The sequence below is a fragment of the Aphis gossypii genome, chromosome 3 (assembly GCF_020184175.1).
Source record: "Aphis gossypii isolate Hap1 chromosome 3, ASM2018417v2, whole genome shotgun sequence".
NCBI classification, from domain to species: domain Eukaryota; kingdom Metazoa; phylum Arthropoda; class Insecta; order Hemiptera; family Aphididae; genus Aphis; species Aphis gossypii.
The window spans coordinates 52,025,174-52,047,211 of NC_065532.1; the positions used below are offsets into that span (position 1 = coordinate 52,025,174).

A 22,038-nucleotide genomic window follows, 5' to 3' on the forward strand; every position below is an offset into this window, starting at 1 on the left:
CGTTTGTGTACGCTGGGAATTCTAAAATAAACCACAGATATACTCCTAACGTAATAATAAATTCCTACGGCGAGTGCGTTAATATTTTTGACACACTTTTGAAAGCCTCCCCCCACCGACCCGTCAGTTAGGATCAAATGGTCTTTTTCGTCGTCTTCTCAGTATTACCATTATTATTATCGTTTTTTTCTACGTTTTCCATACGCAAAACATGATATTTGTATGTATGTATTTATATACGATACAACTGGAAAATGCCAAAAATATCCCGGATAGATTTCCTGTCCGCGAGCCCCGGTTTGGTGGGGACGAGCTTAATTGCCGATCTCGAATCCGAACGGCGAACAGTCGTCCGCAGACGTTAGTGGGACCTCCGTCGCGTTATACATATATTATATTTTTGTAAGTACACTATCCATATATAATATAAATTATAACACTATATACTATAACTTACTGTACTCTACATTTTGTGACTGTATCGTAGTAATTTCTAAATGCGTCCGCCAGACGCTTAAGAATGAAATCTACCTGCTATTTTACCTTATATATTTTCACAAACAACGAGAGATTTTGTGTCGGTATGAAAATACCTACCATTAATCATACGTTGGTGTATTCGTGATTCGATCGAAGGTAGTTAATGGATGACTTCAGAAATCAACATACTAATTTCCGATGAAATCACTAATCCAGTGTGCGTTCATCCGGGTTAGTCGTTCTACCTTGGAATAATATACCTATAATATGCGTTTCATATTGGCTACTCCAGGATAGAGGAGTTTCTGTTTTTGTCCACGCGTTAAAAAACATTTTTCGATCGTGTTAGATATCTTAATATGTATAATATTTCCTTGTTACATTAGCTAGTAGCAGTAGTTTTGAACTTTTCTTGAGTATTTATGCAGACCTTCAAAATCGCAATGATCCTCGACTGCAGTCACCACATTCGTACGGTGCAGAAAACCTGCAGATGTCGGGATGGTTGGATGCGTATTATGTGTTAAGAACATTTTTTCACAATTCACATGTGAAATAGCACGCGCCTGCTTTGGTATACCCTTATAGTGAAGTATTATTAATCATACATAATATAGTTTTTTGTTGCAAAATAAAATTTATTGAGTGTCCCTATCGGGGTTTAAGTGATTGGTACTGGTGTATTTTATGAGTATTTATTTAATTTATATTTGGGCATTGAGTCTGATAGATTTTCCGACTATGATTTCGAATACCGATCGTGCATCCATAACTATAGGTACAATGGACCATAATATGTGTTTTATGATATTATATTACTGTTGAAACCCCGAACGATTTGTCTCTCTGCATAATACTATATACGCACTGGTATACTATACGCGTTTTATATAAATAGATGCGTTAGGATTTTGTGGGTCGTAAAAAGGCAATGTTGGCAGCCCGAACCGGCAGCAGCTATTAATATCAACGGGATCCACCGCCGCCGATCCCTCCCACATATTTTCAGAATTAACGTCTACGGGTCGTTTCTACGCGAGAAATCCATTTTCAAATAAAACCGCTAAGGACAGGGTGAACGAGATACCTACCCATATCGTGTCCTCGCGATTTTCACATCATTTCGAACAGGTTTTCATTTGGATTTTATTTGTTTACAGAGACTAGGCCCCAGACACACGCTTAACCATGTCCGACGAAGAAGAAGTGTACACGTAAGTCGTTTTATAAAATTAAATATTTTTTCTACTGCAGATGAATATAATATTCGTTTAGGTATACAAAATGATGGGTTGGATAGTTAGTTTTTTTTTTGGTTTAAAAAATACGTTAATGATATTCACGAATATTATAATATTTTCTGGGTTATATTTAAATTCGTATAGTATATTACATGGTGCCTGACTACATATTTTATTTCAAAAAATTATACATGTTGGTATATTTTATAGTCCACATTGTATTTGTATTTTTAATAATTTTACTCTCAGAATAATGGTTAGACGTGTAGTGAAATCTGTATTATCAGACAACTATAATAAAACTTTATTTTGGAGTTTAGATCAAGTTTCAATCAAATGTTCTATTACAAATTGCAACGATGATCTATTGCAATATTTTCACATTCTTCGTTGACCTTTTTATTATATTAAACGGGGTATATTATTATTTCTATTTGTGTTTAACACTACCCGCCGATCACGACTTTCTTAGTATTTACATGGCAGTACTTAAATAGATTTTATTTTTTATAAAAAAAAAAGGTTGACTTGTGCATGATATCCATTTCTAACAAAATAATAAAATATTTATAAATATTGTGTAGTGTAAGCTGCCAATAGATTTTGATAATAGATTCTACATCGATATTTCCATTATCATACTTTAATTGCGTTCATTGTTTTTATAGCGTATGCTTATTATTTTTTAAATCTATGTATTTTCTATTATCCGAGATAAATGTATTTTTTCTGACGTATATTATTCCCTTTACCCTTTTTTTTATCAACTCGCATGTGAACAATAACTTTAAAAATAGCAGTAACGTCTGAATAACTAATTTTTATTAGACAAGTTGATAAAATTATACTTTTGAACACTTTCAAACATTAAAAAAAATCATTAAAATGTTAATTATGACTACTGACATTTTCGCAATTTTTACAAATTTTATTTTTGAATAGTTTTGGTTAGTACACATACAACCTAGAATTTTTTTTAATATTTTAGGTGTTTATCAATATGATTAGGTATATATAAACATTTTATAAAATTTTACATCGAACTTAATATTATGTTTCAGTGATTCCGAAGAGGAAACGTAAGTTTCAAAATATTAAATTATTTTTGCGCTTTTAAATTGCTACTGCAAAAGCATTTGAAAAGGAATAGCGAGTAAACATGTAAATGTAGGAGATTCAAAAAAAAAATGTATCTTTAGAGAGTGAAGAGTTTGAAAGAATAAATTCAAATGCATTGTACATATATATATATATATATAAATGTTGAGCTAGAAATGAACTCGGTGACAAGAACTTAAAATTTATAGCGCTATATATTAAACAATTTATTCATAAATGTTCGCCAAGGAATTCACTTGCGATTTTAATTTCGATTTTCAGTCACTTGATTTTATTTCATTAGCTTTCAACTTGCTTATTTTTGCACGCTTTTCAAAATTGTAAATACGTTATAAGCCAAATGATTTTGTGTATGAGCACCTGAATTGTTTATTTGGCTTATTCCTTATTATTAGAGTGTACAACGTACTGTGACCGGGATTATTTTTACATTTCATGATATATATACCTACTTATCTTTGTATATTGATAATAATATATAAAATTTAAAACATTTTAAATATTTTGTACGTTGTATTTTGAATATATTATTATCAATAAGTATTTCGTAATTATATGCAGTTAGTTTAAAATGATATCATCACGATTTCATAATTTATTTAATAGCTATACGTAGTACTGAAATAAAGTACAATTTTTAAATATAAACTGACGTCTGTACACTCTATATATTTGTGATATTCTTGGAATTTGTCTAAATCGTCAATTTTTGGCGCAGGCAACCGGAGCCTGAAAAAAGCAAAGAGTAAGTTTACTGCAGTGGGAGTTAAAGTAAAAATGTGTACTGAGTTTATTCTAAAGTAGAAAGTAGAAAAGGCTTAGTGCAGACAATCCATACAAAAGCCTTTAGTTTATGCAGTATTTTTTTTAGTAGAAAAATTAGAATGTAGACAAAATGGTGTTAATTTTATTAGTTCATTGGAAATTAGAAACTTTAGATGTTTATTCTAAAATATTAGCTATAGTTATATTAAGATGTTTTGTATATTTAGATATAGAACTATTAAAAAACGAAGTTTTTCTTGACTAATTTAATATGTTTTTTGAAGTATAAACATACATAAAACTGATTTTGTGTGCAAATTTTTTTTTAACAATAAATTTTGCGTGTCTACTATTTATTCATTTTGCCTGGCTATAGGCCACATGGCATCGTTACTAAAAATTATTTTTATTCTGACAATATATCCTGTTACAGTTAACTGGTGCCAAATTTCAAATGACCCATTTATTAATCACACATTATAAATAACAAGCCCCCCGCAGGGGAAAATAACATCACGGTGTCATTAACCCATAAAAACACAATGTATTGATATCGATATTAATGATTTTTTTTTTTTTTACTTTTTCTTTTTGTACATTTTAGTGGAGATGGAGATCCCGAATTCGTTAAGGTAATTGGTCTATTTTATATTATAATATAAATAAATACATTTTACCTAATTGTGTTAAATTATTTTGATAATTGACCAACGATTTTTGATTTTAACCAGAGGCAAGAATTAAAATCTTCAGCCTTAGACGAACAGCTTAAAGAGTACATCCAAGAATGGCGCAAACAGCGGTCAAAGGAAGAAGACGACTTAAAGAAGTTGAAGGAAAAACAGGCCAAGCGCAAGGTTATGCGAGCGGAAGAAGAGAAGAGAATGGCCGAGAGAAAGAAGCAAGAAGAAGAACGCAGACAGAGAGAAGTCGAAGAAAAGAAACAAAAGGACATCGAAGAAAAACGTAAACGTCTAGAAGAGGCCGAGAAAAAACGGCAAGCTATGATGGCTGCTCTTAAGGAACAAACCAATAAATCTAAAGGACCAAACTTCACCATCAGCAAAAAAGAAGGTGTAAGTATTCAATTCGATCGTTGTCGAAGAACTTTATTTATTTTCTCACAGTAATATAATTTAAATTATTTTGTTTTGTATTTCATGTTACATAATAGGCGTTGAGTATGACTTCTGCCCAACTTGAACGCAATAAAACCAGAGAACAGATCGAAGAAGAAAAGAAAATATCGTTGAGCTTCAGAATCAAACCTTTGAATATTGAAGGATTCTCTGTGCAAAAACTCCAATTCAAAGCTACCGAACTCTGGGACCAGATCATCAAGCTGGAAACAGAAAAATACGATTTGGAGGAAAGGCAAAAGAGACAAGATTACGACGTGAGTACTCATTATCTGTATTGTTATATAATATATTCTATAATTATATTTTAAGCTCCTAAATATTATTTGTCGTAATATGTTAATTTATAATACGGATTTATATTAATAATTGCTTATATTTCAGTTGAAAGAGTTGAAAGAACGTCAGAAGCAACAACTCCGCCATAAGGCTCTGAAAAAGGGTCTCGACCCCGAAGCCCTAACCGGCAAATACCCAGTAAGTGTGCATCACATAACATTATGATCGTGTATATTTTGTATCTTTGTACTATTCGGTTGTCGTTAGATTAACATGTTTATATACGTTTACTTAGCCCAAGATCCAAGTCGCTTCCAAGTACGAGAGGCGAGTTGACACAAGGTCTTATGATGATAAAAAGAAGCTGTTCGAAGGAGTAAGTGTGCACGTATATTATATAAACGTATAATCTATACAGAGATGTTAACGAAATAAATAGGGTCTGGAAGAGTTGATAGGCGAAAAGACCGAGTCTAACTGGAATCGTAAATACGAACAATTCATGAAAAGAAGTAGAAGTACGTAAATATGTAGCAAATTTCGGCATGCTTTTCCTAGCAAGAAAAGAACCTATCATTTTATAATCATCCATCAAGAGTAATACAAAATCTGTATATCCCATCTCGTTCCCTGCCTAGTTTATTGGCTATCACACCTGATTATAGATGCCCGTGTTTATAACACTTAGTTTCAGACAAACCTGTGTTTTTTCGTACCCGCATGCACAATACCTTTTCCTATTTTTTTGTTTGAATTTTTTAGGGTTATATGGAAACCACTAAAGAATCGATGGAAAAACAATGGACAGAAAAAAGTGACCAATTCGGTGGCCGCGCTAAAGGTAAGTAATAAACCCGCTTTTATAAAGTCTGCATAATTATATTATATAGAGGTCTATCTTTGTATTTATTGATTTAAAAGTTATTTAGATTTCGTTTTGATGTTAATAGTTACTTATATAGAATCACTGTAATGTTTGTAACTAAGTTATTTTGGTTACGAATATTTTTATTATTCACGTTGTGTCGTTGTTAAATTTCATATCACTTGCACGCGAGTGTGTGTGTGTGTTTATATTAATCACAATATATCGTATAAACTATTAAGATTTTTTACAGTTTTTTTAAACTGTTCGGCGATTCTCAAAATCGCTGTATCTACAGTTGTTATAGATACCTACGCAGTATGCGTATTTATATTACTAAATATTATACTCACATATTATATACATTCAGTCAAGGCTGGGCAAGTTAATGATTTTTTTTAACTTAGTTAAGTTAATATGCATCAATAAGAAAAAGTTAAAAGTTAAAAGTTAATAAAATTTTTGGTTAACTCAGTTAAGTTAAAAGTTTATACATATATTTTTTTAATTTTTTAATAAGTTAAAAGTTAAAAAAAAAGTTATTTTTTTATATGTTAGCTTAGGTTAGATTTATGTATAATTTAATTATTTATAAAATAACGTCATTTAGATTTTATTAAAAATAACTCGTTATTTATTAAGTTAATATCAATAAACATAAATTAAGTTAAAAATTAAGTTAATGAAAATTAAATTCAAAAAAGTTAAGTTAAAAAGTTAAAATTAACTTAACTTTAACTTTTTAACTCGTTTATGCCCAGGCTTGCATTCAGTTATATATTTAACTTGACAAATCAGATTAACTCAAATTAAGATATTGTTAATGTTGGTATTTATGTAAAAAAATTTTTTTTAGACATTATAGCTAAAATTTTTTATATATAATCCCTGTTTTATTAATAATTTTTAATACTTTAATTGTTAATTGTTATACTTACAATAATTGATCTTTACCTATCTACGATGTTTATAAAAACAAACAAATAAACATTTACTGTTTTCCACTTTCAACAACAAGGTAAAATCATAACAATTATATTATTGCAATAGATTCTCGACATCTCAAAACTTAAATATAAAGACGTATACCAATGTAAGTAATAACTAAGAATAGGATATCAGCTATCTACAAAGAATAATTGAATTAAATTTTTCTTAGCTAACTTAATTTTCAAGAAGTCGAGAATTTACCAGAACCTAACCTTTTAGAGCTTTTTTACCATTCTATATATTACACGATTACCCTAATATTATGAAAAAATAAATCTACCACCATCCAACTTACCTACCTATCTACGAAACCAAAAAAAATGTTCATGGTCCTCTGCTCAGAGCATGTAAATATATGTTCATGTTAATTAAACTTCTTGTTTTCGCAGGACGATTACCGAAATGGTTCGGCGAACGTCCGGGCAAGAAGAAGGATGACCCAGACACACCCGAAGAGGAAGAGCTCAAGAAAAACGAGGAAGACGAAGAACCGTTTGGCCTCGACGACGAAGAAGCTGAAGAAGAAGTAAATATAACCACGATATTAGTTTATGAGTATTTGTTAAATGTTATTTATTAATCCATTACGATTGTTTTAACAGGTTGAAGAGGAAGAAGAGGAGGAAGAAGAAGAGGAAGAGGAGGAGGAAGAGGAGGAAGAGGAAGAAGAAGAAGAGGAAGAGGAAGAAGAGGAAGAATAATAATTATAATTCCGCTATTTTAATATATCTGAAAGACCAATTTCAAATAAAAAAAAAAACACGAATGGAATTAATTTAACTTATATACTTCTGCCTCAATGTAAAAAAATATATTAAATGAATAATTGTACCATTTAAATACTGTTCGTTTGTACAGGAGAAAAGATTAACAATAAACATTTGAGGATGAAGTTTTATAGATTATTAAGTATTTAAGTATAATATATTATAGGAATTTATTTATATGAAACATAATCGACGATATCATTTGCGCGGACGGGACATATTATTATTGTCAATCCCGTTATTGTCCTTAATATAATTATTGAAAAAATACTTGTGAATTTAAACGAGCCGTATTAAATTTAATTTTAAATGTTTTATATAAATTTATTGACTTCTATAGTAGAAGTTTGTTTGATATTTTTAAATTTATAACCGACGTTAAAAACGTCTTGTTTAATATTATTATATTATATTTATTTGTGTATATACAATTATACAACCTTATACGTTAAATTTTAAACGTATATTTATATAAGGCTACCTAAAATTTATTATATGAGAACCGGATTTTATTTAGTGCATTAAAGTAAACTAATATATTAATAATAGAAAAAAAGTAATTTATCTCATTCGGTTATAATATATATAAATATACTTATAACTAATTAGGAAGGACGTGAAACTGTGAAACTACTCTTATAATTGCAAATAGTTACTCTCTATATATTTGTATTTACTATACATATACCCATTATATTTAGTTAAAATTATAATTTGATTTTTATTTACTAGCAGCCCGTGTAACTCGCTGTAAGTCAGCTGGTTCCCTAGGTCGGAGACACAAATTATTTAAAGAAAATATAGTAAAAAGTCTACTAAGTACTAAGGATAGTTGTAGTAGGACATCATAGAAGAAGTATACATTAATTATAGTGCCCTAGTTATTGTAGTCACAAATTTAGTTTTGTGATGAGGTGGATGATAACGATGTTTGCGTAGTTGGTACCACTGATTTGATGGCTAGGCACTGTGGCGGTATTGTTTTAAACACGTAAGTCATCGGTTTTTATAAAGATAGTATCTACTTATGTCCTATATAGTTAGTATAGATATCTGTGGAGTAAGTCTATGAAAACAAAGTTTAAGTGTTAATATAGCAATCGGTCTCAACCAGTGTAACTCGATGTTCGACAGTACCTGACACTAACCTAAACTGAGGCGGATTGTCCCACCTACTGAAGTCGCCAAAGTCTAAAGCTGTTTTACAGGTACGTAAAATAAGTTAAAGTCCAATCCTTGATTTGAGTGTCAAGTAGTCAGTAATCACAGGTGAAAATCAGCTTTCGTGCATCAAAACGTTTCCCGGTAGGGGGATCCGACATTCCGACTGTGTCGGATCACAGACAACGTGGGGGCGTATTAGAGAAATTGTATTTATATATCGAGTACCTATATAAGTATACAACATAACGTGACACTCGAGTAAAATTAAAACAAATGAAATTGCGGTATTTATTCGTTAATTAACAGTAAATTGAACGAATTTTTAAACATAATGTTTTACAATGTAAATGTAATACAATATACTTATTGGTTATAACGTGAAATTGTTTTTGTTAATTTTTGTCTTTGATTGTGCAACTGTGGGCCATATTTAAAATGTCACTAGAAAATTGCTTATCGTATATGATTGTAATCTAATACATAATAATCTTTTTACAAGATGAGTGAAATATTTTATAATGTCTGTCTAAAAAACTTACATTTTCACAATTTAAGTTAATAAAAATACTTAAATCCATTGCAAATTTATAAATAACATAACTGTTAATGTGTTATTTATCTGTAATTCAGGTGTTGTTAAATCATCTGTATAAATAAGTTTAAACAATAAGTTATAAAAAAATCCGTTTTCTTAATATACCTACCTATTACGCCTATAGGTATATTAATGGTATTAATTATTAATATTAATTTATTATTGTTGAAATTCTAAACAAAACACCTGTATCATGACGTGTAGTTTATAAGTAAAATATTCACATTCTAGTACAGCAGACGCTGAATAAATATTTTCATAATAATTTAGCTTTAGCATATTTGTCGTATTATGTAGTAGCCAGTAGAAAAATGAGTGGGTTAGTCGTTGATTTACGTTACACTTATTACCATCATATTATATTATTATACCTACCTAGGTACCTACTTATTATTATATATTTTTAGCTTCTGTATATTTGTATATTTCACAAAGCTGGGAAAGTTAATTCGAAAAAAAAGTAACGAGTTAGTTAACTTAACGTTTTAGTAAATCATTATAGCTAAAAATGTTCGATTGAAAATTAGTTAGCTTAGTTAACAATGTTAACATATTTAAATGCATATATCGCAAAATTATTGTGTTCGTAATGCACGCTTAAATAGAAAAAAAATTCAATACTTTTCTAATTCTAAAAATATAGGTATTTAATATATAAATGTATACTAAATAATAAATAATAATAGGTATACTCTAAAACAATGTTTCCCAACCATTTTTTTTACTCAAAGCCCCTTTTAAATTTCAAAAATCTCACACCTAACCGTGTCTAATCCGACACGCCGGTGGGATGAAATACGTCGTGTTCGTGCCCTAACAGTTCTTAATAATATTTATATTTTATTAAAAGAAAGTTAATAATAAACATTATTTAGCCAGCATATTTTATTACCATTTATTATTAATTATATTAGTATATTATTAGTCAACCATGGTATTATATCTTTTATATATTATAAAAAAAACCACCCAAAAGTATAAAACAGGGTAGTATAAGTATTGAAATTCTCGTTAAAATATTATAATGTACTTAAATAGGCAATAGGTAGTTAACAATAATGATCTTTGTAAAGAAAACAGTACTGAAAACTGGAACACTCAAGTTAGTTTCTAATAAACGATACCGAATTTGTCGTCAAGGAGGTTTACAATCTTCGAATTTTCTCGGTGTCGGGCAATAATCATATAAAATTTAATAATGATTTCGAGTTCTAACGAATAAAACACTTCAAAAAATTATACAACACAATAATATGGTAAACATTATTGACATCGGCGCAGTCTTAAAACTAGTAACCGAACGACTCATTGATAATATCACTACTGAAGACGAAAATATTACCGATGTCATCAAAGAAGTCATAGAAGATTTGTTGTTATAAGTATGGCGTGTATGCTAAAACAATTCGTTACCGACGGAGACGCACCATCATGGGAAGAGCTGCGCAGTTGGTCGAGTCATCCACTTTTGAACAAGGAACGGCTGCCGACATTTCCGATGACGTTTCGAAATGCGACTTACTGGATATGGTGGTTGGATAGGACACGGTCGCGGTACCGGTCAACAACGTGGTAGTGAGGAACGTGTTTGGAGACGTGGTCGGCTGACTATATGACTCACAGATATATGGAATAATTTATTTATTCTATTTATATCTGTGATATAACAGCACCAAAACCGGTCCACGACGTCGGAAATTTTCCTCGGCTTGGAAGAGCGTCAAATAATTTAGCCATATTTTGTTTTTGGTTTTTTTCCAAGGCTAATATTTGTATACATTAATATGTTTTGTTTTGAATTTTTTTTATCAAAATATTATTTTGTACGTGATACGTTATTTTTTTTTCATATTATTTATATAAAAATATATATCCAAAAATTCCTTAGAAAGATCTAACCTTGCAGTTCGGTAGACCAAGTATAATAGCTGAAATGCGATACAACAAACTGGCTGCGGTGGTTTAAGGACTAACTTAATAACAAACAATGAACTAAACTTGAACACCTCAGAATAGGAGGCCGATTTGAAGATCAAAGTAGAGATTAAATGACAAAAGCAAGAAAAACTAAGGCAACTAGTGATAGACGATGCTAGGAAAGATATAATAATATATCAGCTTCAATCCTGAATGGTTTATTAATTTCAAGTAATATTTGGTATAATATTACCAAAGAAAATTAATTTTAGTGTTGCTGAATTTCGATAATATTTTTTATTTCATATTATATTGTTGTATTTAATGATTATAAAACAATAATATTAATGTCTTAAAGGCTGAATTATTATTATTATTGTTATTATTTGTTAGTATTGTTATATTCGATCACCCAAAACAATGTCAATGTTATCATAATAAATTCAGAATTTATTTTGTCATTATATTATATGTAACTTCACTGCGTGTCTGCGTGGGTCACTGATGAATAATAAAAGTGAAAATTTGAGTGTGAGCCATTATAGACAACATTAAAAATAATTTTAAATTATCTTTCACTTTTTATAAAATTTTCGATTAAATGTATATATTAAATAATTAAATACATTCATTTAAATCGCGTTATAAAATAAAAGTGCCCTTTTTTCCAGTTTTGGGCCGACAACCGGGAGGGGACCGCTTTCCCATTGCTTCCTCCCGGAAAATAATAAAATCACCTACGTCAATTAAAAAATTAATATAATTAAGTAGTGATAATTTAATATTGTTTATAAAAATAAATTATTCATCTTGAACTAAGTAAAAATTTAATAAATCACAATTAATTAATTTAACACATAAATAATCAGATTACTAATTGTAACTTAGTGAAAAGTTAATAAAAATAAATATAATGATATACAATGATATTATATTATGAAAAAATATTGAAAAATTAAAATTATTACGGATAGACGTATAATAATAAATTCATGTATACAATAATAACTTTCACTATAAATTTTCAACCATTTTGTATCCAGTTGTTTCATTTTTCATCACTTTATTATTCTTCACATTGACCATCCAATGAGAAGAGCTCTTAGCTTGAACATTTATAAGTTTTCTTTTGAAAATATAGTACCATCCGATCCCAAACAATATACACATAGCTGATTCCATGTAATAACCATCAACATTTACAATACAACTACCTCCATTAGATTTACAAGTCTGTAAAGTAGGAAAAACAAATTAATATTACATTACAATTTACAATTTACAAATTTTTAATTAATAATATTAATAGAATGAAATCACTAAATAAAATCTAAAAACATTGACTAAATCATTGGTGATTGTTATTGTATTGCTCAAATATAGGACAAAATTTGACCAAATAATGTTCGTTACATGACACGTCAACTGTTCACGCAGTTGTAGACGCTTAACTTTAAACGAGAGAAAAATAAGTCATAATATGACTCATCATTTTACTTTGATATAAATTCAATTGAATAAAAAATAGATCTTCTATATAAATAGAAAATGTAGGATAATAACATAAAAATATTAAATAACACCCAAAATGTATTTATATGTTATTTATTAATCAATAAAAAATAAATAGTGCAATGCTATTATTATTTTTGTATTCGTTTCCCCTTTAAATAATTATATATGAATATCTTACGTTGCTTAGATTTGATGTAGAACAATTGTTCTTATAATCTAATGAACATTCTTTGAATGTTAAAACATCTATCATGAAAATCGCAATTGAAGTCGACCAATGTATACTTATATGTGAAAGTGTATTCAATAATGTCATATAAGTACCACCAAAACGAGGATCACTTATCCGATTGAACCATGCCAATCTAGCCACACTCATAGTTGTGAATGTACTCTATAATATATAAATTACATAATACAATGTACCTAATATCAATATGAATTGATGAATATTTTTATTTTTTAAGGAAATATTAATTTAAAATGTATACCTATTTAACATTTTTCTTATAAACGATTTTTCTCATTTATTCTTAAATTTTAAAAACTAATTATTGCACAAAATTAATTTTAACATAATATTTCCTTTATTTGATACAAAATAAAGCTCAATATTTTTAACTCACGTAATTTATTAAAAATATAAATACTAATATTACATAGTTATATATCGGAAAATCTATTTTTCCATTATTTATGTAGTATATAAATACAACAAACGTGATGCTCCAAATTATTCTGAAATGAATATTTAAAATAATTTAAATAAAAAAATATATTATAATATAAGAGAATTTCAAAAAATACTATGCTCATCTTAAATTAAACTTTTTATTAGTTGTTATAATAGGTAGAAACTATGGGATTCCAGCATTAGAACAAAACCAAATCAAGATGACACTGATGACAGAATCCGACAAGACAACCATTATTACTGATTTTTTTTATAAAATCGTGTATTAAGCTTTAAACAGTATTAAGAAATATACTTACCTGAAGGGTATTAACTTTAAGTATACGCTCATTGGTTTAGGTCCTGAAGTGTATTTTGATACGATAATTGGAGTAATAATTTTTACTATATACATTGATGAGATTATAACCATAACATTGTCTTTTGGTAATCCGGCATCAATGAGTTTTAAAGTTATCAAACTTTGACTAGTGGCAGCAAATCCAATCTTTAATCATTCGATAAAATTAATTATTAACAAATAAATTGTATTATGTGTATTTTCCAGAAAATATTATTAGAGAATCGAGTATATAATATTATATTTATTTATATGTGTAAATTTAAGTCTAAATATTTCAAGTAGGTAGCTATGTAAATTAAAAAAAAATTTCCGATTTTCAGACATGATAGGAGTATAAGTGTATAACAATAACATTGCATTAATATTGGAATATAAAAAATATTGGTTATTCTGTTTGTTATTGCCTACTGATTTATAATGAAAAATTAGTATAATTAAGTAATTTGCAAAAATTAGCATGATTATTCCTGAACCAATAAAAAGCCTAGATCAATAAATTTTAACTAAAAATTTAGATGTACACTTCAAAAGTAACTGCTCTCTGATTTATTAAGTATTACTGTGAACTTTATTCATAAAATGATAATTGATCTAAATTGAAATTTAGGAGTGCTGAATTGGTGTAACTGAATATCTTTTATGTGGTCATTTGGAATATGTGATCGAAACTTAAAAGTTATAGGTTAAATATTACTATTCACCTCCGTTGTCAACAACGCAATCGTCAATACCCAGATACTAGGTATCTTTAAAATATCCAATACCAGTAAATAATTTTGAATAATGTTGAGCTTTACGTAGTTGACCTCTAACCTGTTATCTTTTTCTTTTTTGAAGATGATAATCGATGTTGTTATTAAAATGAACAGGACTGCCCAACAATAAAATAAATCTGTATAAATTTAAAAGTGAACTATGAAATTGCTGTAAAATGAATTATAATTAATCTTACTAATTAGTAATAAACAATTATTTTTACCACCATAATACGGAGGGTTAATGTTTTTGTAAATTTTAATGTTCTTATATCAGTAGATATTTAAATTATATATAATTGTCTATTTATTAAATTTAATATAGGAAATTGTAAGTATAAAATCAATCACTTCAGATGTAGAACATACAAGTGGGTTTTAACTAATTAACCTTATTAACCCATTATATATAGCCCATTTAACTATTATTTCTAAGATAGTTCAAATTTTAAGTTCAGGTTTATTGGATACAACTTATTAAAATTTGAACATTTAATTTAAGGTTAATATTTTTAAAAATCACAAAACTCACAATTAAAATTTTTTTTAAGTAATCGTTTAGGTAAATATATAAATTAAAAGAGCCTTAAAGTATAAAAAATAACGTGAAAAAACTCTATGAATGGTAATTAGATTAGTGTGACAAAAAAGGATATCTATATTATCTGAGATTCGTAACCTGTCTAACTATTAATAGTTAGAATATTCTATTTTATAGTATATAAATATAAAATTGTTTAGAAAAAAAGGTTTACATTAATCAATCACAAAGGAATAATAACATGAGTTTTTTTTTTAGAATAAGCATTCTTTTATTTACTTACATGCATTGGTAACTAATCCTCCTTTAGCAGGTGCAAATCGTAGATACTTGTTACAAAAATCTTCTGATGTGAACACAGTGAGAAATAAGGAGTTAATCATTATGCCCAACATTGCGCCCACTAAATTGCAATTTGACGCATATACTACATTATTCCTACATTAAATCAAAATCCAGATTATTTAACTGTTAATATTCAAATCAATAAAATGAGTAATAATAACACAAACTTCTTTAACATTGTTAGTGCCCAAGCGTCGACAACTATGTCCTGCGTAGCTACTAAAGTTTGAACGAAGAAAACCACGTAAAACAATTTCAGTACGTCAGGCTTTCCTGTTTCTGGTAACCATTCATCAATATTTTTGCCCATATAAATAAAGCATCCTCCTGTTCAACACAAACAGTATACATAAGACATCGCACTCAACTTCTATGTTAGCAAAATACATACAAATATATTTTAATGATTTTAAAATTAAATTTTTTGTTTTAATCGCAATAGTTTTCTAACGGGCAATGGTTCCAAATCTTCAAAAATACCAAATATCAGATAACTAATTTTGCGTTAAATTCGTTATTCTCGGCTTTAAAAGACAATCGTGTTTGTTATAAATTATAACTATATAAATATTTAAAACGTGTACAATACATATTTTACATATGTATAATAAAGCTTAATAAATTATAATTCTTTAGCAATCCTAAACAATTGCTATTTAGTCATAATAAACATCAATAATTTTAAGATATTGTAATTTTTTTATCTATAACTTATCTTAACTAATAACATGTTTCAGATATAAATCCATATATTTTCATTATTATATTATACCATATTTTTATTTTTATGGTTCATGGCTTTAATTAATATTTTCATTATTTATTTAAGATATTTATTAGTTATTACTTATTATATAAACTGTATACTTACATTTTTAAATTAATATTCAATTAATCAATCATGAGTACTTATACCTATTCAAATCATAATTTTTAAGTACATTTTATATTAAACTTAGTAAAAACATTTTTAATGTGAGATATGAGATCCTATAAGATCAATATTAGAAGTAAGAAAACTTAAGCCACAAGAAGTTGTCTACTTTCTATTTGGACTTCAACAGGTATCTCATAAGCGATGTAACAATTGGTAAAAATAACTATTAAAGGTTGTTAGACTAATTTTAAAAGTTTCTTCTTCCATATGATAGATGGGTATCCTAGGTTCACAGAAAAAGGAGTATTAACGGAAGCGTCAAAGAACAGTATAACAAAAACACATACAGATTGTAAGACCTAATGAAGCTGAAGGGTCATACGTAAAAATTTAATATCGGGAAAACCGCATTATATAGCGTGATCAACACTAGTAAAGACTAATGAATTGAACTTTAATATCAAAATAAAATAAAAATTGTGGGATTAGATAAAATGATAAAGAAACTCCGATACCACATTTATAACAGAAATAAAAGGAAGTACATTTTTTATCTAAACCATATTAAAAAATGACCAAATAATTTACAATATAGCTGACTAACTGTAACTATACACAAGTATATTGTTTTTAACATGACATATCTTTATCATAAGCGATGTGCAATATTGTTACAATGTTTAGGATACACAGTACACACTACAAACCGATTAAATATTGAACTGGTATTAGCCAAGATTTTCGTCTTCCCATCTTTTGTACATATAACGCATCCACTAATGGTGCCCACAGCATTTTTAAACTATATGGCCATGTCACCATACTAAATAAAGCCTGAAAAAAAAAATAACGTCTTTGTTATTCTGATGAAATATGAAAGTCCATCGACAATATTATACCACATTATTTATTAAGAAGCTGAAACATTTTACGATTGTTTAAATTAAATCGTCATTTATACCCACCTGCTCTTTGTAAGTCACATTTTTGTTGATTTGCAGAAGTACCGGGATTCCTATACATAAACCCGTACCTGCTATGCCTTGCATTGTGTACAGCAATAGTAATACAAAAAGGTTATGCCAGTCACCTTTTAAATTTGGAACATCGGCCGAATTCGAGTCATCGACTGCTGTCAATGATACAAGATTTTCTGGTGAATTTTTGGCTTGCGATTCCATCATATTTACTGTTTAATGTTCATTATTCATACACTATAATAACAATGTTCAATAACCAAACATAACTAAAAATAATAAAAATGTACGCTTACCGATCTATGTAGTTAGTATTTATACTGAATTAAAAGTGAACAAACATGTTTTAGAAATAATGTTCAAAATTGCCGTGTTTAATGGTACTCAGAAATGACAATATTATGTTTATAAAATATGTATTTATATATAATATAATATAAATATAAAATAGTTATAGTTGAATATAGTTAAAATTTGTACATATTGCATACAAATTATAAATTGACTTATATAATTAGCATGATTATAATTTACTATAGATAAATAAATTTGATAAATTATACAACGAATTTTTATTTATTTTAATGTAAATTAGCCTACAAATAAGAACGTTTGTACAGATTGATTTCTTTTAATGTAAATAAATTATTGAAAAATGGATTAGAAATTTACTCAAAAGGTACACTGCATTAACGAATATAAATATATAATACAGTTTTAAGAATGTTCAACCTTATATTAATGTACTTCAATCTAATTAAGCAGATGACAACATTTTCAATGTGTTTGTGTTCCTTGTTTCCGCACACTTATTGCTACCTGCATGATAAAACTAATCGTTTAATCAACTGACCGGTCACCAAAATATATTTTTATAATGGGAAAGTATAATATAATATTATAATGTATAATACAGTTGTAAAAATACACATTTAAGTAACTACCTAAAAATTTAAAATACGTGTAGTTACTTGACGATAAATGAAATTATCATTCATTAAGTATTTTATATATCTATATTCTATAGGTACTCCTATATTAATTTACATTTTTAAATTATCTTGTTCTTCTGATAACTATATAAATAGTAAAATGTCCATGTTTGGTATGCTGTATAGCTAGGGCCTCGAATTCCATTTCTATTTCTATAAATCAAATTGAAACGTTATTATGTAACTTAATATTTATAATCAAGAGTTTATAATTTGTACCAAAATAAGTATCTATGTACCTATTCGATTATTTCGTACCCTGTATATAATTTTATTAATAATATTTTTTTTTAAATAAACTATAGTGATTTATTTTTCTTAACTAAAAGAATATATATATATTTTTTTTAAACAAAAATAATAGATTAATTATATAGTTAATATTTAGTTTTCGTAATAGAGAGAGTTTAAAAAATCAAAAGTTTAATTATTTATGTATAAAGGTTTATTCATGTACCCATAAATTATTATTTATTATTTATCATACGCATTATATTTTTTTACATTACATGATAGTAGTTAATTACATATTATTTATTATTTTATTAAAATATGTTATAATTATTATTGTTTATTTATTTTAAATGTGATTCATATATAGATGCTTTCTTATTTTATTATAATTATTAATTAATAATTATATCTTAATCAATGAATCAAAAATTAAAAATACAGTGCATATTTTTTCTTGAGCGGAAAATGGAAATTGTAAATAGTTGTCAAAAACCTGTTATCAATTAATGAACCATCGACTGACTAAGATAGACTCTGTGAAAAACTGTGTGACTGTGACGTACTGACATCGATGTTGAGAAATTGTTAAAATTTAATAAAACATTCGGTTGTTACGATTGTAGATGGACAAGGACACAATTAGCAAAATAAGTTTAGGTTTTTTTACAACTAGTTAATTTTATTTATGGCATAATTTTACTAATTAAAATTACTATCATATTAATTTAATTTTCGCAATTCAGTATCTACCTATTAATTTACCCATATGGTCTGACTTAGATATTAATTGATTAATTGATTTTATTATTTGATATTTTTATGAATTTGTCCACCTTTTTTACTTTGCACTAAACAGTAAACATGACTCCTTTGGCTGTTTGTTTTTTGCTTTCTAGAAAATGCTTAATGTTACATTAGGTTAAAAACATGGCTAAAAAGTCAAATGTCCCAGAAAAGATTTACAGCCTACAGATTGGGCCTTATTTAATATTAATAGAAATATACCTTTCGACACTATAAAAATAATTGAGAGATTTTTAAAGACAAACAGAAAATTGGATTTTGTTATTTAAATATTGTAATTTGTATTCTTGTTTTATTATTATATATTTATCTTAAAATTATTATTATATTATCATATAACTTTATTTTAAAACTATTATTATATTATGTGATCATTATATCTTTTATATTTATATGTATATCAAGTTATTTTATTTGTTATATTGTAGATTTGTTTACAATGAAAAATAATAAAATTATGAAAGTGGGTAGACATATGCGTAACTAAACCAATTATTTTGAGGGTGCACAAATAGTGAATAGCTCACAGAGCTGTGTGGGTAAAGCCCTTACACCCCCAGCTTATAGCTCCAATTACCTTTCACATAACACTATAATAATAAAAACATTAATAATAATAAAAATAATAACTGCTAATATAAATGTATATACTTTATTTTAATATTAATAATACAATTGAGGTTAAAAAAATTAAATAATCAAAACTACCTATTTTAACATGATTTTTCTTGAATGCAAATTATATTTATTTTAAATTTGTTCGCTTTTCAAACTATTCTTACTCTACCAACATTTTTTTGTAACGCTATAATAATGATGATAAAAGTAGATAATGAAAAAATATAATCGTACTAGTAAATTTAGACATTTAGGCCGATTTACTTTTATAATTTATATTACGATAACACGTAAATTGTATTATGAAATATATAATATTATTTGGTTATTGAGAGTGACTAATACGGTATAGAGAATGAACCCACTAATGAGTAAAGTTATATTAAAACCCAACCATTATTATTTAATGTTAACGTTGTATAGAATTTTTTGTTGTAAAGAGTTTTCACTGTATTTGATTATTTTTATTGAAACTATAACTTATTTTTCGCCAGCTGGTTACACACTTAGCGAATAGTTAAATCAACATAATTTATTAAATTATGTAAACAATGACATAAATATTATAGTAATTATTTCATGAAATTTGTATTTCATTATTGTTTCTTAAGCGTTAGAACTTAGTTGCATACTATATTTTTACAATTTATAAATACCTATATAATAAAAATGGCTATTTTGAAATATAGATTATTTATAATGTTTTTAACAACTTATTATATTTTTGATAGTGTATTCGCAAAAAGTATGGTTGAGGACTCGTACCTGCGGGACAAAGTTAATAAGTCAGTTTTAAGTAATTATTAGTTTGATACAATTTAGTATAATTTATATTTAATAATTTTGAGGTGTTTATTTTTTTAAAGTTTATTGATTATTATAAATGTATTATTTTGTTTTTTAGTCCCAATAATTCGTAAGTTCTATTGGAAATGTATTTTAATAATATAAATAATCACGATTTTTTTTCATTAAATTTTGAATGGCTTTAAATTAAATCCTAAGAAATTATATAATTTTACTTTTACCGATGCTATGGGATAGAAATCAAAAGTAGGTACTCAATTTTTGAGAAAGAGTAAAATATTTTCACATCTTTGTTAAAGATAAGTATACGACAAGGTAAAATATTATAATGAATTTTGTTTTTAAAAATATTGAAAACAATATGAGAGAGATAACTACTTTGAGGAACACTAAAAATGGTGTAACAAAAATCAGAAGAAAATCTTAAGAGCCCATTAAACTAGGAAATTGTTTACCGAAGCCTAATTGATCTAAAACTCGACCTGGGTCTTTTGATTCAAGTTAATTTAACCCAAGGTAATTTTATTTTAAATGAAAATAAATATTTTTGTACTACTAAAGCATTTATGAAAATTATTTGGCATAATTGGTAAAATAAGAATATAAATTACCAATTCATGTTTGTAATTATATTTACTCGAGCAATTATTTATTTATTTAAATAGCAAAAAAATACAAAATACATCAATAAAAATACAATTTTTTAAATTTAGCAATTGAGATTTAACATCAATGTGGTTTTTTAACTACATTAATTTAAATCTTAATTTAATTTTTATTTCCGAAGTAATATAATTTTTAGATAGTGGTATTTAATGAAACTGATAGTGGAATAAAAGTACACATAACTCACGAAATAATACTTATTGTTTTTAAAAAACGAGTATGAGAAAATCACCCAATCGATATATACATGAACAAGTTACCACTATTACCATAATTTAACTTTTTATGATAAAACATTCATGTATATAATTAATTAATTATATTGATATATTTATAATTTAAATATTTAATTATAATTTACCAGAACCATTAGAACAATTAGGACTCCGTGGTTTGTATAATTCACTATGCACATTTTGATTAATTAAAAATATATATGATTTATAACTTCCAACGAATGGTACTATATTGATTATTTTTTTAGGTGAATTAGATTATGATTTATATGTACTGACAAACGGTTTGTATATTAAACTACATAAGCTTTAA

General features: G+C 27.0%; 3 protein-coding genes across 9 annotated transcripts in view; 2 read left to right on the top strand and 1 right to left on the bottom strand.

Annotated features, from left to right (window-relative positions):
* Positions 1-241: 241 nt before the first annotated feature.
* Positions 242-7,770, top strand: LOC114119217 (troponin T). 6 transcript variants are annotated; one of them, XR_007605022.1, is made up of 12 exons: positions 242-402; positions 1,641-1,694; positions 2,783-2,800; positions 3,559-3,585; positions 4,210-4,237; positions 4,337-4,681; positions 4,780-5,001; positions 5,129-5,221; positions 5,319-5,399; positions 5,463-5,541; positions 5,786-5,864; positions 7,268-7,409. XR_007605022.1 is itself a non-coding variant. In XM_027980711.2 (12 exons), the coding sequence occupies exons 2-12, from the start codon at positions 1,669-1,671 to the stop codon at positions 7,577-7,579; spliced, it is 1,155 nt and encodes a 384-aa protein (XP_027836512.1). In that variant the 5' UTR covers positions 242-402; positions 1,641-1,668; the 3' UTR covers positions 7,580-7,770. The 6 variants fall into 6 exon arrangements, 5 of the variants coding, with proteins under 5 accessions (XP_027836512.1, XP_050059668.1, XP_027836511.1 ...); XM_027980711.2 differs by lacking the exon at positions 5,786-5,864 and adding an exon at positions 7,481-7,770 and having other exon boundaries at positions 7,268-7,404; XM_027980710.2 differs by lacking the exon at positions 5,463-5,541 and adding an exon at positions 7,481-7,770 and having other exon boundaries at positions 244-402; positions 7,268-7,404.
* Positions 7,771-8,554: 784 nt separating this feature from the next.
* The window catches only part of LOC114119242 (GPI mannosyltransferase 3), a 37,676-nt gene continuing 24,192 nt past the window's right edge, over positions 8,555-22,038 (top strand). For both annotated transcript variants that reach the window (XM_050203707.1, XM_050203708.1), the window contains exon 1: positions 8,555-8,853. The gene's annotated coding sequence lies outside the window, so the exon portion shown is untranslated. The remainder of the gene's footprint in view (positions 8,854-22,038) is intronic.
* LOC114119241 (acetyl-coenzyme A transporter 1-like) lies at positions 11,965-18,616 on the bottom strand. Its single transcript, XM_027980741.2, has 10 exons — positions 17,665-18,616; positions 17,357-17,605; positions 17,099-17,225; positions 15,682-15,841; positions 15,453-15,607; positions 14,575-14,765; positions 13,830-14,017; positions 13,463-13,574; positions 13,015-13,230; positions 11,965-12,554 (listed from the first exon to the last, which is right to left on the bottom strand). The coding sequence occupies exons 2-10, from the start codon at positions 17,573-17,575 to the stop codon at positions 12,336-12,338; spliced, it is 1,587 nt and encodes a 528-aa protein (XP_027836542.2). The 5' UTR covers positions 17,576-17,605; positions 17,665-18,616; the 3' UTR covers positions 11,965-12,335.

Coding starts and splice junctions, on each gene's coding strand:
- LOC114119241 (XM_027980741.2), bottom strand. CDS start 17,575: ATGATGGAATCGCAAGCCAAAAATTCACCAGAAAATCTTGTATCATTG. Junction 15,608..15,681: donor GCACTAACAATGTTAAAGAA/GTTTGTGTTATT, acceptor GATTTAATGTAG/GAATAATGTAGTATATGCGT. Junction 13,231..13,462: donor TTATATTTTTAATAAATTAC/GTGAGTTAAAAA, acceptor TATATATTATAG/AGTACATTCACAACTATGAG.
- LOC114119217 (XM_027980711.2), top strand. CDS start 1,669: ATGTCCGACGAAGAAGAAGTGTACAC. Junction 5,002..5,128: donor AAAAGAGACAAGATTACGAC/GTGAGTACTCAT, acceptor CTTATATTTCAG/TTGAAAGAGTTGAAAGAACG. Junction 5,400..5,462: donor AAAAGAAGCTGTTCGAAGGA/GTAAGTGTGCAC, acceptor CGAAATAAATAG/GGTCTGGAAGAGTTGATAGG.